This window comes from Phascolarctos cinereus, unplaced genomic scaffold (genome assembly GCF_003287225.1).
Source record: "Phascolarctos cinereus isolate Bilbo 61053 unplaced genomic scaffold, phaCin_HiC Scaffold_9;HRSCAF=440, whole genome shotgun sequence".
NCBI classification, from domain to species: domain Eukaryota; kingdom Metazoa; phylum Chordata; class Mammalia; order Diprotodontia; family Phascolarctidae; genus Phascolarctos; species Phascolarctos cinereus.
The window spans coordinates 52,748,273-52,763,345 of NW_027556402.1; the positions used below are offsets into that span (position 1 = coordinate 52,748,273).

General features: G+C 40.0%; 1 protein-coding gene across 3 annotated transcripts in view; it reads left to right on the plus strand.

Moving 5' to 3' along the window:
* The first annotated feature begins 2,770 nt into the window (after positions 1 to 2,770).
* The window catches only part of AP1AR (adaptor related protein complex 1 associated regulatory protein), a 40,518-nt gene continuing 28,215 nt past the window's right edge, over positions 2,771 to 15,073 (plus strand). The window contains exon 1 of one of the 3 annotated variants that reach the window (XM_021001368.2): positions 2,771 to 3,202. In XM_021001368.2, coding sequence (XP_020857027.1) covers positions 3,123 to 3,202 — 80 coding nt within the window. In that variant the 5' untranslated portion in view covers positions 2,771 to 3,122. The remainder of the gene's footprint in view (positions 3,203 to 15,073) is intronic. The other 2 variants (XM_021001369.2, XM_021001367.2) reach the window with 2 other exon arrangements.

Sequence of the window (15,073 nt, forward strand, 5' to 3'; positions counted from 1 at the left end):
ACATTTTAAGTGCCCTGTAGAGAAATCTCCTGATTGGATTGATGGCATAGATATGGGTCCTGGATTTGAAGAGCTTGAATGGAAATTGGACTTTGACAAGCTGTAGAAAGTCCAAATAATTGCCCCAGGGACAATACTGCAATTAGTAGCAGAAGGCATATTTCATCAGTAATAAAGTTAACAGGTTTAACCAAGACAAGGAGAAATTTGAAAGGCCTGTCTGGGAAAGGAATAGCAACCAGAATATTTTTCTCATATTCAAACTTCCGTTTCTAATTGAAGGGTAAATATGAGGTCAGGTGAATTAGGGGTAGCATGATGTGAGAAGTGCCATAAAAGCCTTCTGCTCCTGTTAGGCCCTGTTCTACACCACAGCCTGTCCAGATGGGAGTGTTGGTACAGTGGGTCCAAACAGACTTTTCTCTAGGTTTCAATTCATAGACTACAATTAATACTTGAATACAGCTAAAATTAAAAATCTTAAAAAATGTTTAATATCTTAAAAGTATCAACCGAATCCAATAAATTTGTTGTTTATTCTTTTGACAGGACATCTAATTTCACTGGTATATGAAGCAACTGAGAAGAAACCTCCTCCATTAATGCAGATAGTTCTGCACTGTTAGGCAATTTTTAACCTGGGCATTGAGAAGGTAAGTAACTTTACAAGTCACGTAGCCAGTATGGGTCTGAATAGGATCTAAGACCTAGGTCTTCCTGATTCCCAGGCCAACTCTCTAACTATTTCATGATGCCCATTGACCCATCAATTTTTTCCACAAAAGAATGTACAGCACTAAGACTGGAGCCAGGAGTGCAATGATAACAACAGCTTATAGAAACGATTTGTATTTTAATAAGCATTTTCTTCACAAGGACCCTTTAAACTTTTTGTTGATCCTTGTTCCATGATCAAGTATGATTGACTTAGCTCTTCACAGCAATACAATGTTCCAAGATAATTCCAGAAGACTCATGATAGAAAATGCTGTCCAGATCCAGAGAAAGAACTGAGTCTGAATACAAATTGAAGCATAGTATTTTCACTGTCTTTGTTTTTTTTTCCCCCTTTTGTTCTGTTTCTTCTTTCACAATATGACTAATCTGGAAATGTGTTTTACATGGTTACACATGCATGACCTATGTTAGATTGCTTGCTGTTTGGTGAGATGGGGAAAGGAGGAAAGGAGGGAGGAAAAAAACTTTGGAACTCAAAATCTTATTTAAAAAATGAATGTTGGAAAATTGGTCTTTACGTCTTATTGGAAAAAAGATACTATTTACATTTTTTAAATTGTTGTTGTTCTTTCCAGGTACATTGTTGTAATTGTGTATCTTGTTTTCCTGGTTCTATTTAGTTCCCTGTGTCATTTCATGCCTTCCCAAGTGTCTCTAAATTTATTGTTTTCATTTCTTACAGCACAATAATATTTCACTACGTTCACCAGCCACAACTTCTTTAGCCAATCTCCAAATGATTAGCACCTACTTTGTTTCCAGTTCTTTGCTATCACAGAAAGTTCTACTATGAATATTTCCCTGTACCAGACCTTTGTATCTTTGACCTTCTTAGGGTATATAGCTAGCAGCAAGATGTCTGGAGCAAAGGTTAAGGTCGTTTTCATCATTTTTAAGCTGTATTATAGATTGCTTTCTGTAGTGATTGCATCAAATCCCAGCACCACTGACAATGTATTAGTCTACCTTTCAGCAGTCCCCTCCAGCATCTTTCACATCTTTTATCTTTGCCAGTTTTCCGCGTATGATGAAACCCCAGAGTTGTTTTGAATTACATTCCTCTTACTAGTAGTGTTTTGGAACAATCTTTAATATGGATCTCAGATTCCTCCTAAGCAAAATAGAGGGAAGTTGGACTAAATCAAAGATTCTTAACCTGGTGTCCATGAGCTTTTAAAAGAAATTGGTAACTATTTCAATACCGGGTATCCTCAGTTTTCGTGTAGTTTTAAACTGTTCATTAAAATACCCTAAGATTTTTGGCACACTGTATAATCGGTTTCCTTTGTATTTCTATATATTTTATTTTAACCACTTTAAGCCATTATTCTGAGAAGTCCATAGGTTTCACCAGAATGCCAAAGGGGTCCCCCAAAATTTAAGAACTCCCTGCCTGGATTGTATCTACTTTGTTTCCAGTTCTTTGCAACCACAGCAAGTGCTGTATGAACGTTTCGGTGAATATGAGGTCTTCTTTCTGTCTTTGGCCTCCTTGGGATATATACCTAGCAGGAAGATCCCTCCAAGCACTTGGTGCCTCCAAGCTGAAAAATTCCCCCGGGATCCTACTTATCTCTCAAAATACAATATTCCCCTATATGATCCTCGAGGTGCAAATATTCCCTGGGACCCTACTTAATCCTTAGGATGCAATAATCACAAGAGTGCAAACGCCAGTGAGAACTTGCAAGATGAGACCTAATTTCATTTTCCTTTTTCCCTAATCCATCTCTCTTCTCTCGGGGCCAAGACAGTCAAGTTAAGCAGGAAACTGGAAATCCGGGACTCTGTCAATGAATCTGTCCTTTCACAAAGGAAGGTAAGGGGGCGGGGCTAGTGCTGTCGGGAAAGGAATACTACGGAAAGCCCAGCGAGACATTCCGATTCAAAAGACGAAGCCCGCAGCCGCTGCACAAGGGAAGGCGGAAGTGACGCAGGAGCCTTCGGTCTCCTGGAGGGTCGCAAGCTCCCGAGCGAGAGGCGGGCCCGGCGGGGGCGGGGCGGGTTTAGTGAGGAAGGAGGCGGTGAGGCCCGAGACATGTGGGCAGGGCGGGGTCTGCGTCCCGGACTCTGAAGCTAACAGGGGGTGTCTCTCTGCACGTGGCCGGCCGAGGGGCTGAGGGGGGGCGCCGGGGGGGGCCCCGGGCGAATGGGGGAAGGCCGGAGGGGCCCGGCCCAGGCTCGCCGGCCGCCGCCGTCCTAAGCGCCTTTGTTCGGCGGCCGCCCGCGGCTCCCCGCCGAGCCTCGCGCCCTCGCGCGCGCCCCCCGCCTGTAGCGGCTCCTGGCGCCCATGCGGCTGCCTGGGCCGGGGCCGGGTCCCGGGCGCGCGCGCGACAGGGGGTTCCGCTGGGCCTTGAGGTCGGGGGCGCCCCGAGCGGCATGCCATGGGGAACTGCTGCTGGACCCAGTGCTTCGGGCTCCTCCGCAAGGAAGCGGGACGGCTGCAGCGGGGAGGCGGCGGAGGGTAAGCCGGGGGAGGGGCGCGCGCCGACTCCTCCTCTTTGGCCCGGGGCCTCGCCGGGGACCCCCCCTGCCCCCTGCGGAGCTCTCCCTTCCCTGGGAGGCCGGGGTGCTGCCTCTGGGGCCTGGGGAGAGGAGAAGGGGCGGGAGAGCCTTAAACTGGAGCCCCCCCAGTCTCAGATTGGGGGGGAGCCTTACACTCGAGCACCCTCCTCACTCTCAGATGGGGGGGAGACTTACACTGGGACCCCCTCCTCACTCTCAGATTGGGGGGGGAGCCTTACACTCGAGCTCCCTCCTCACTCTTAGAATGTGGGGGTGGGGAGCCTTACACTGGAGCCCCGTCCTCTCCGATTGGGGGGAGGTCTTGCCTGGGTGTCCGGGGAGCGACTCCTGCATTCCGAAGTCCTGACACACCCTTGACCTAGGACCGAGCTTCTCTGTTGAATCCTTGCCTTTCTTTCCTAAGGGGATCCTAGAATTTGGAGGATGTTACAAATGAATTTTTAATGGAAGTAATTGGGAAAATAGAGTTTAAAAAAAAAAGGAGCTGCAGTCACTAATTAGAGTCTCTCCATAGATGTGCGTACACGGGGTACAAGACAGTGCAGTTTTAAGCTATTAAAGCTTTAAAGTGCACTAGGACTTTTAGAACACCTTTTACATATGGGTGTATAGTTGGATACATAAATACGTATATATGCATGGGACATCAGCATTTAATCATCGCCTATCCTTCCTAAAGGGATGCAGAAGTTGTTGCAGACGGATTTTTAAGAGAAGGGACTGGGAAAATAGAGTTAAAGAAATAGTAAGGAGCTGCCGTCACCAATTATTAGGCCATTGTATCTATCTCTTTATATACATAATAGAGTATGAGGCTGTTACAAATGGATATTTAAGGAAAGTAATTTGGAAAATAGATTAAAGAAGTAGTAAGGAGCTGAAGTCACTAATTTTAGGTCCATCCCACCCCCCAACACACACATACACCCGCACCTGATCATGTCACTGTTACCTTTGGGCACTCACATGACAATGATCACAGCAGGAGGGACACTACAGTGCGGCTATTGCAGTCACCTTATTGGAAGTCTGTATACATACCAGTGTTGTACTCCGGTACTGCTCCACACTGTAGGATTTGGATCAGTCACCCAGCCTCATTGCAGTGCAACTTCTTTAGGTACAAAACTAATTCTCTTCATATATCTTTTACACAGCACTCCTAAACTTTTAGGATTGCTCGTTTGAAGGAGGATTAAGATACATCTTCTAAAGTACTTTTCTGTAGAGTTTTCAATGCTTTTTCCGGGGACCTAGAGTTGAAACTAGTTTCAATCATAGCTTAGTAAATAGAATAGGACATCTGAGATCAAACATTCTGTTTACTCATTTGTGAAATGAGAGATATTCTTGAATTTAGCTCGCAGGGTTATTGAATGGCACAGATGATATGGTACTGAACCTAGGGTCAGAAAGACCTGAGTTCAAATCCAACCTTCATACACTTACTATCTATGTGATCCTGGGCAAGTCACTTAGTTGCTGTATTCCTCAGTTTACTCATGTTTAAATGGGATAATAGCAGCCCTTATCTCTCTTGAGTTGCTGTAAACATTGAATAAGAAAATACATGTAAAGCTCTTTGCAAAAAGAGCATTTTATTAATTCTACCTATTATTATTAGTTATTTTAGTGAGAAAAATATGTTAAAAGTCTTACAGTGCCCTGTGTTATTAGTTTGTGTTACATCATATACTATTTTGCATTTTCTAGAACAAATAGTTTTCCAGATCTAAAATTAGCATAGAGCCTAGGTACAGAAATTACTCATTCAGTTATCATCAGGGAATAAAGTTAATTGAATTTTTCAAGTAACTGATTTCTAGCTCTTAAAGTGCCCAATCTTAAAGGTTGTAACATTTTTTTAATCACCTCTTTCTAAGATGTAATATACACATACTTACTTTTCTAAATAGTGCAAAAAACACAATATTTTGAGAGATGATCGATTTGAGTCTTGGTTCTGAAATCGAGCTGTGTGATTAGGTAGGCTAATAGACCTCTCCTTGTGAGACTGGGGTTTCTTTGTTTGGGTTTTTTGCTTTTACATCAATCACTTTGAAGGTTGTCACTTCATAATTTGCTGCTTCTAACTTATGAGTAAAACTAGGTGACCAAACTTATTAGAATTATATGTAAAATAGGCTGAGCAAAAGAGATAGAGTTTCAAGTGTAGTTATTGGGAGAGGCTAATACTGCTTAGAGACCCTTTTCACTTAATTGCCAGATTTGCTGATGGGCTCTGAGAGGTTGAGGTTCCAGGAAGTCATTTATCTCTGTTACATTCCCTAATGGAGAGGAGCAGCAGCTGAAATAATACGAAATAGTGACTAATGAAGTCACTTATGTTTGGCTTTTAAGTGCTTTATGTTGGGCTTTTAAATGGTAGTTTCACTGCCTAATTATGTTTTCCTTAGAGTAGCATTGGAAATAGTTCCCAACCCCCAGCTTGGCAACAGAAGGTGGTAATGGGGAAAGCAGAGTTTTCAAAATTGCTTGTAGTTAATTTATAGAAGATTTTTTGTACCATAGAAATATATTTCACAGGCATATTTGTATATAAAACTTCTTGAAAGATAAATTAGTAAATTTAATGTGAGTTATTAAATTTAAGTTGAATTTGAGTTAATAACAGAAAAGTCTGAGCCAATAGATAATATGCATTAACATTAAAAGATTCATTCAAAGACTTATTTAGAATTGTGTCATAGAGCTATAGACCTACTTTTATGTATCCATAATGAAAAGTTTTGACATAATTTCTTCATTTAATTTTTCAAGTAACCTATTTTGTATTTCACTTTATTATGGGTCACTCCCTGGATATAAAGAGTGGATAGGGATAAGGTCTTATTGAGGAGGTACTATTTCCCCATTCCAGGTGAGGCATTGGGTAGAGGAGCAATATATCAATTGAACAGCCCAGGGCTAAGGAGTAGACAGTTTTTCCCCCCTCTAGAGCAGTTAACCATAAGGAAGAAAGGATAAACCTAGCATTTCAATGGCACCATACCCTCTTCAATTTTCCCCCTTCACATTCTGCCCACGCCTGTCTCAGAATCCATCTGGCGTGGCTTGCCAGGTATTCCCTCTTAACTTCCCTTCATTCTGTCCGGTCTGATTAGGTGGAAGGCCAGTCAGCCTTCTGCCTCCTGAAGTCCTCCATGCCCTGCCTGGAGCTTGCAGTATCCCAGCGGTGTTGTCTGACCTCCTCATACCTAAGGGTCTCTGGGCCCTGCCCTCTGCTCTAGTGCTACACCCTTAGGACTTGGAGGCATTTCCATCTGCCCTGCAGCTGAACTTTCTTTTATGTGTGTCTCTCTCAATAAGAGAGCACCTTGAAGGCTAAGACGGTCTCTATTTTTCCACTTTTTTCCCTATAAATTTTCTCCAGAAACAGTGCTTGTCACATACTAAGTGCTTAATAAATACTTTTTTATGGGGCAGCTAGGTGGCACAGTGGATAGAGCACTGGCCCTGAAGTAAGGAGGACCTGAGTTCAAATGTGGCCTCAGACCAAACACTTGACTAGCTGTGTGACCCTGGGCAAGTCACTTAACCCCAAATGCCTAAAAAAAAAAAGTTTAAAAAAAATACTTTTTTATTCACTCACTTAAGAGTTTCCAGCTTCTTCGTGGACAGAAGCTAGGTTGTTTTATGGAGGGGTAAATGTGTTCCTTGACACAGGAGTCCTCATGGAGCCCTTTGGACCTTGGCTTCTCCAGGGAGGAGGCTGTGTTTTCCCTGCTGTGTTCAGTTAGTGAGAGAGATAGTACAGACACAAAGAACACCCAAAAGAATGTTAGACCAGGGGTAGTCGCCTGACTAAATTTGCCCCAAACATCAGAATTGCTTGTTATAGCCCAGATCTATTCCTCAAAAATAGCAATACCCTAGACAGCATTATTTCAGTCGTATAGTTAATATGCTTTAACCAAACAATGCCATAAATAGCAAAGCTGTCAGCATCATTAGACTTATAAGTTGCTTTTATGAAACTCTCTAATGATGTTTCATGTAATATATTTTCAAGAAAATAATTCATGACATTAGATGGAGTTCTGCCTATATTAATATCCTTTAGTTTTGGGTTGGTTTGTAGCTGTATTAGAAAATAGGAGCATGGACTGGACTTGTTCTGGTCCCAGAGGGCAAAACCAGGAGCAGGAGGTGGAAGTTAGAAAGGGGACCGAGTGGAAAAGAAACTTGTTCTCTGTTGTTTCAGTTGCCTTCATTTACTTTCCACTGGTGGCTTACCTGATTACCCCTCTGTGGCCATCCCGCCACGTAGTTAACATATAGAAATTTGATTATTAACTCCCGAGGGCTGTCCCGCATAGGAATAACTGGCTCAAGATAAATGATAAAAGATTGTAAAACTTAAGTGCTAGAAAGGAGACTTCTCCAAGGTCATATTGAGAGGTAGCATAAGCAGGATTTGAAGACTTATAATTCCAATCTAGTGTTTTTTTTGTTTTGTTTTGTTTTTGTTTTTAATATATCCACTAAAATTAGTTTCCTCCTAGCTTAGTTAATTTTCAGTAAGACTTTAAGTCCCATTGAACCAGTACACTTGGTGAAGTAAATTGGCACTAGTCCCAGTTGTGTGTGGATTAAACTAGCAAAAATAAAGATAATTAATAAAACAATGTTGGTTGGAATGTAGAGAAACAAGTGCAATTATACATTGCTGTTGACTTTGTAAACCAGGGCAGCCTTTTTGGAGTGGAAATATATAATGATCTATAAAAATATTTCTACCCTTTGACCTGGTAATTATCCTCTTGAGAACTTCTTCCAGTACTCCAAAGGAAGTATAACTAAAAGCAAAACATTAAAAAGAAACCCATCAAAAATAGTTTGTATCTTTTAATTTTGAATGCTATGATTCCCTGTGTTTTAAGAATGATATTGATAGTTGGAGAGTGTCCAGAGTGGGGCAGCTAGGGTGGTAAAGGGCCCAAGTTCCTGTTGGCTTAAAGGGGTTGGCTTAAAGGCCTTAAGAACTGAAGACTGGGGTGAGTGGGGAACATGGTGGCTGTATTCAGGAATTTGAAAGGTTTCATGGAGGAGGGATGAGATTTGTTCTTTTTGTTCCCAGAGGAAACAAACTAGGGGTAATGGGTGGAAGTTGCAAAGAGGCACATTAGGTTTGATGTCAGGAAAATCTTTACAATTAGAGCTGTTCAAAAGTGAAATGAGCTTTGGAGAGAGGTGGCAGGCTCCCTCCTCCCTTTGTCAACTCCTAAGTCTTAAAGCTAAAGGATTTCTTGTAAGATACGTTATAGTGATAATTTCTTTCATGTATAGGTTGGATTATATGGTTGTTGACTCCCCTTATACACCCAAACTCTCTGATTCTGACTTTTAGCACTAGAGCAATTACCTGTTTAAGAAAGGGAAAATCAGGATTTTAAAACACTTTTAGATTTTTTTGGACTAATCCTTAGCCCTTGGGAAAGAATTTTGTCTTTTTTTCTACTGTTTTTTGCCTGTTCTTTTTCTCTTTCCACATTTGTGGGGGGAAGGGGGAAGTTTTTGATTCAATGACTTTTAATTATTAACTTGTTCCATACTGTTTTTTCTAGCTTTGGAATGTTCAGAGGAAAATGTTAGTATATGTGTAATGTGTAATGTTAGTGTATTTAAGACTGAAAGTGGGCAGACCTAGCTTGGGATTATTTGGCTCCTGAATAGTACGTTTTATATCAATAAAATGTTTTTATGGTACCCTCCACATCACCTCTGAACCATTTATTGTGGACCCTGGGATCTGATGAATTTCTTGTATTTTGATGCCTGGTGGTAACAGGGATCATTGCATGAAGAGGAAGCAACAGGAGCAGAGGTACAGAGGTAGAAATATAAGTGGAATGTGTGGAATAGGAGAAGACTGAGCAGATAGCCCTACCAGAATAAAGGTATACTTTTGGAGAAAAGTAGGAAATAGGATCATACGTTCAGAGCCGGAAGTGACCTTAGAGGTGGATGCATATGAGTAAACTGAGGCATGGGGGAAGAGGGGTGACAAGTATTTATTAAGCAGGTACCCTGTGCCAGGCATGCTAATAAGCACTTTATATCACTTGTAGCTGAAACCTTCCATATGTGTTGTCTGCCCCATTAGAACATGAACTGTCTTTTCTATTTGTATTACCAGTGCTTTGCATATAGTAAGGGCTTAATAAATGCTTTTTAATTCATTCTTGCAGTCAACTATTTGTTATCCTTTATTTCTTTAAGGACCATTTTGTAATTTCTGTTATACAAGTACTGAGTATGCTCTCATAGATTGACTATCAAAGATTTTATGCATCTTGTAGTTATTTTGAAGGGGATTTATGTGGGTTTCTTTTTTTCCTACAAATATTACATATTTATGCATTTTGTAGTTAATTCCAAAAGGAGTTTCCCTTTATATTTTTATAAATTTATGAAATTGCTATTTTTGTTCTATTATTCTTGTTACATAGTTATCAGTCAGCATTTATTAAAGTACCTCCAATAGGCCAAGTACTGTGTTAAGCACTGGGAATAGAAAGAAAGGCAAAATCAGTCCCTGCCTTCAAGGAGCTCACAATCTGATGGGAAAGACAACGAGAAAACAGCCAAGTACAAGCTATGTCTCTGTGTGTGTGTGTGTGTGTGTGTGTGTGTGTGTGTGTGTGAGTGATATCTATATCTGTTTATCTACCTATATGAAATAATCACAGAGGTAAGGCAGTAGTATTAAGGGGCACTGGAAAACATTTTTTTTAAGAGAGGGCAGGATTTTGGCTAAGGCTTAAATGAAGCCAGAAAGTCAAGATGAAGAAGAGAATTCCAGGAATGGAATGGGTATAACTGGCAAAAATGCAGAACTGAGAGATGAAATGTATGTGAAGAACAGCAGAGTGGCTGGTGTTGACTTAGAAATCCTGTTGACGCTTGTGGGTTTTTGTAGCCTGCAGCTTTGGTGAAGCTATTACTTGAGTTGGTTTCTTTACCAATGCTCTGGGATTTTTATAAATAAACCACTGTCATAAACATATAGGAACAATTTTATACCTTTATGCCTTCGATTTCATTGCACAGGGTGGGCATCCTGTCTTCTTTATGACTTAAAAGTAAGTGTTGTACTTGGTGAAAAGTTTTTTCTGTATCTCTCGAGATAATCGTTTTGGATTATTTATTTTTAATATAATCAGTTATGTTGATTGTTTTCCCAATGTTGAACCCTCCTTAAATCCCTGGTATAAATCCAACTTGTTCATGATAAATAATTTCCTGGATAAGTTGCTATAATCTCTGATGGGATTTCTTTTAAAATGTTTGAATTGATATTAATGTTACTGGTCTTTAGCTCGCCTTTGCTTTATTCTCCTTTAGTTTTGGTATTAGGACTACATTTTGCTTATAAAAGAAGTTTGGTAGAGTACTTCCCCCATCATACAGCTTCTCCTTTTTATACTAAGGTATGTTTTCTTCAGTTTTGAGCAGTGTTTATTGTAAGGAACAAATTACAAGGTTTTGTTTTCTTATCCAGTTTGTCAATCTTGTGTTTTATTAGATTGTTGGGCCTACCTTTAGATTTACCTATTCCTCCATTTTTGAATAAGGATTTTTTTTTGTTCTCCTTCCTCTTTTAAGAGAGTACTTTGTCCTTACAATTAGATTTGTTTAGTCCACTTTAAGTCACCCTTAAACAAACCCCCTTCTTATTTTTTGCAATCCTTTCCTCAGTTTTGGAGTTTAACTTGACTTATTCCTTTCTCGCTTGCTTCCATTTATTATGTAATCCTTCCTCTCCTTCCTTCTTTTCTTTTTCTTTTTTTTTTTTTTCCTAGAGTCTCTCTGTGGATTATTTTGACTTGTTCTTTGCTTTCTGTATTAAGAATTTCTGGGCAGTTTTCTTGTATTATTTTTGTATCATGATTTGACTTGTCATGTTCTTCTGGGACACCTGTTATTTTTAAAGAGTTTATATAATCTCATGTTCTTTTAACATTGCTGCTTTTGAGATCTCTTTGGGTCAGATTCTCCTTCACTTCAGTATATTTCTATTCCCATTGTGTTCTCTCACTTCTCTGGAGAGATTGCCAGTATGGATTCAAGATTTCTTCTAATTAATTCTTTTGCTGTAACAGCCATAGATTTTACCATTTGCTTTTCTAAATTCTTCTTTGAGGGTTCTGATTTCTTGAACTGTTCTGGCACATACTGCTATGGTTCCATGGTCTCTTGGGAATCCTTAAGTTTCTATATTTCATGAGGTCTTGGTTTAATTTCTTTTAACTTGCAGTATCTGTTTAGAGCTCTTTAATCTTTTAGGTATCCTGATACTGCTAATTTTGGTATCTTCTCTGTTGGTTTATCTGGTTGTGCTTTAAGTTTTTAACTGAATTTTCTTCCTTTGGTGATTTTAGATCTTTGGTGATTTTCATCTTTTTAACTTTATATTCTTCTGTTATTTTCTGATTCCTTTCCCTTTGATGTTATATTTGCCTCCCTTTGCTCCTCCACTCCCAAAGCTGAACCTTAAAGCTGTCCCTGACCCAGGTTTCCTCTGAGGGGGATAGGTTTGGTTTCGTTTGGATTACAGTCTGCTTCAGGCCTGTATAACTGTTGGTTCTCTGACCCAGTTACCTTAATCCTTTACTTCTCTAGTTGGTCTGAGTCAGTGTCTGGGGGAGGGCAGAGTAGATGTTCAGATTAGAGCCTCTGCTGCTTTGAGGAGCTTCAGAGGATACCTCTCTTTTCTCCCCATCCTCCTTACATAACTGAGCAGAGTTGAAGACTATTTCTTACTGCCACAAGGTACTGGGGAAAGAACAAGAATGTATGTGTTGGCAGAGACAGTAGCAAGAGGGAGAACCCTATGTGGGACCCAAAATATAAATCTTCAGGTCAAATTTGTGCACCCTGTTGAATACATGACGGCTGGTGGAGGGGGGATGCTAATGATCACTACTGAAGATTAGTATTTTCCACTGTTTATTCATAAGGTTGGCGATGGCCTTTTTGTTTATTTGTGCTATGGAAACAATTATAGTTGTTTTGACTGACAATTCCTCTTTTGGAAGTTTTTTGAGAGTTGATGGGTAATAAAAAAAATGTCTAGTCCTCCCTTGCTGACATTTCTTTCTGATATTAATATGCATCTGTATCTAGCAGGCTTCCTCTAATAGTCTTCATTGAGTTGGGAAACTTTGATGTCCTAACTTACTAAAATTGTGCATAAAATAAAAATAAATATGCTCTGAATGTTATCATTTTGTGACATGGATCTTGGATTTTAAATTTCTTCTTTCTGTCAGATAAGCAAAGAACTGTTGTATTTCATTTAGTCCTATATGTTAAACTGATTTGTCCTAGTTATTTTCTTTCTGTAATTGCTTTTCCTTTTTTCCTCGCATGACTCCTTAGACTGAAGAGCCCTTGTTAGATTTTATGTAGAGGTTGGACTAGATGGCCAGTGAGATTCCATCCAGCGAGAGTTCTTTGTTAAAGCATGAAGTGGAGAGGGTAGAGATGAAATGTGTAACAATTAGAAAGTTACTACAGTAGTCCAGGTGAAAGGTGATAAGGGTCTGAACTAATGTGGTGTCTCTGAGAGGAGAGAAGGGTACAGATGTGAGAGAGGTTGTGAATGCTACACCACCTCGCCAAGATTTGGCAGCTGATTGGATATGTGTGACACACTTGTGAGCATGGAATTGGAAAGATAGTGGTTCTCTTGATGAAAACAAAGAAGAAAAAGCCAGTAGCAAGGGTAAAAAAGATCTTTTGGAACAAGTCACCTGGAGGAAGCAAAAGAGAATGAGATGGAAGGTACAGAATGAAGCATTAACCTTAATTAATAAATAGTAAGGAATCCTCTTGATGACCATTGAAAAAGAAGATAAAGTAGTAATTGCTTTGTGGAATAAGATAAGGAGCCAATAAGGCTAAACTGAACAAGGACAGTAAATATCCTAGCTGAGAATATACGTACCATTCATTTGTATGAATTTGATTTGATAACTTTCACTTAAGATCCTTGGAACCTCTGAAAAAGGAACAGAAAAGTCAGATAGTTGAGCTCTTTTAAAAATAATGATTTGTAGATTAAGAGGAGGCTAGGTGGCTAGTGAATAAAGCATGTACATGGAATCAAGAAGACCACTTCAAACCTTGTCTTAGATACTTCCTAGTTGTGTCAGACCCTGTGCAAGTCACTTAACCTTTCACTCTCCTCTGTATGATGGGTGGAAGTTGCAAGAAGGTTAAATTTAATCTTGATGTCAGGAAAAACTTGGCCAACAATTAGAGTTTTCTAAAAGTGGAATGACCTGCCTGAAGAGGTGGTGTGTTCCCATTCCTTAGAAGTCTTGAAGCAAAGGTTAGAGGAATATGGTTGGATGTGTTAGAGCGGGGATTCCTAGAGTGTATGGATCGGACCTCTCTGTCTGCTGAAGTCCCTTCCAAATCTCAGCTTCTGTGACTCTGGTACCTCCTGTTTCAATATTGGAATGAAGTACAATACTTGTGAAACACTTAGCAGTCATTAAAAGGAGGTTTATGTAGCTATAGTAGAAGGATATTCAGAGCAGAGAAAGAATATTCAGCTCTGGTACAGCTTTAATTCAGTTCAGTTTAGCATCCCTGCCTTTGTGTTGCCCATAATGGTCCCCAATCAGAAGCCTGAGGGAAGAGTCGAAGCTACTCTTGCCCTGGCCTTTTTGAACTCCAGCCACCAGGGAGCCAGAGGCTTTAGTCCCCTCAACCAGTTAAGTCTAAAGGATGATTTCCTTACCTTTTAAGGAAAGAAACTGGCCTATCCCACATGGTGGGGGATTTTGATAAATTTTCCTCCTGCTAAAGATAGAGAATCTGTTGAACTGGTCCATCAGTGTGTATATCTGGGATGCATATTATAGACGGACAATGAACCGAGCCCAGAACTTCATAGGAGTAGAGTGGGTTGGATTCCTTGAGTCAAATTGCATAGTGCTTTTAATGATCCTAAACATTTGGTATTAGGATTCTTTCCAATGATACTATATGGCTGGCTACCAGTCACAGAATGCTATGGTCTTTGAAGAAGTAAAGTTATGCATCAGACAAAGGAGGAGTGTGGTGGACATGAGTACTCTGAAGCATATTAGGAAAAAGAAGTTACATGAGAGTTGGTATAAAGGGCAATCATTCAATTCACAGAGAGAAAAATGACAGTGTTGACCAGCTATATAGCAAAGGTGTTGGGAAAATCAGTGGACCAGACCTTGTTAGTGTCATTATTATCCATACATATCAAGAGCTCATGCCAGCACGTAGTTTGATCTAAGGTAGTAAATTTATGAGAGGTGCATGGGTTGCAGTATTTACCACTGGAAGGTGTATTTATATCAATGAAGACACCAATCCATGGTGAATAGAATGTGAGATTCTTATTCACCTTTTAGTTATTGTATTTTTATATGAATGTAAAATATACTCCCTTAGATTTGTTACATGAGGTCAAGAATTGTAAATCTTGATTATTTTTGTATATTTCGCAGCATCTGCCACAGTGTTTTGTGCATATTAAACATCTGGAAAATGGTCATTCAGTTGGCGAATAGAATATTAGCTTGTGTATGTACTAAAAGAGAATATATACACACATGCAGCTTCCACATGCACACATGTTGGTGTCTGTGTGTGGGTACCTTGTCCAGTGTTCTAAGGAAGTGGATACTGTTGCTATTACTAGCTTTTGCCCACCTGAATAGCTTCTCCTTCACTAGTCCATATGTGAGAATAAGTAGTGGATCTGGGAGAAAGGATAGCTAAAGGAATTAATGTGTAC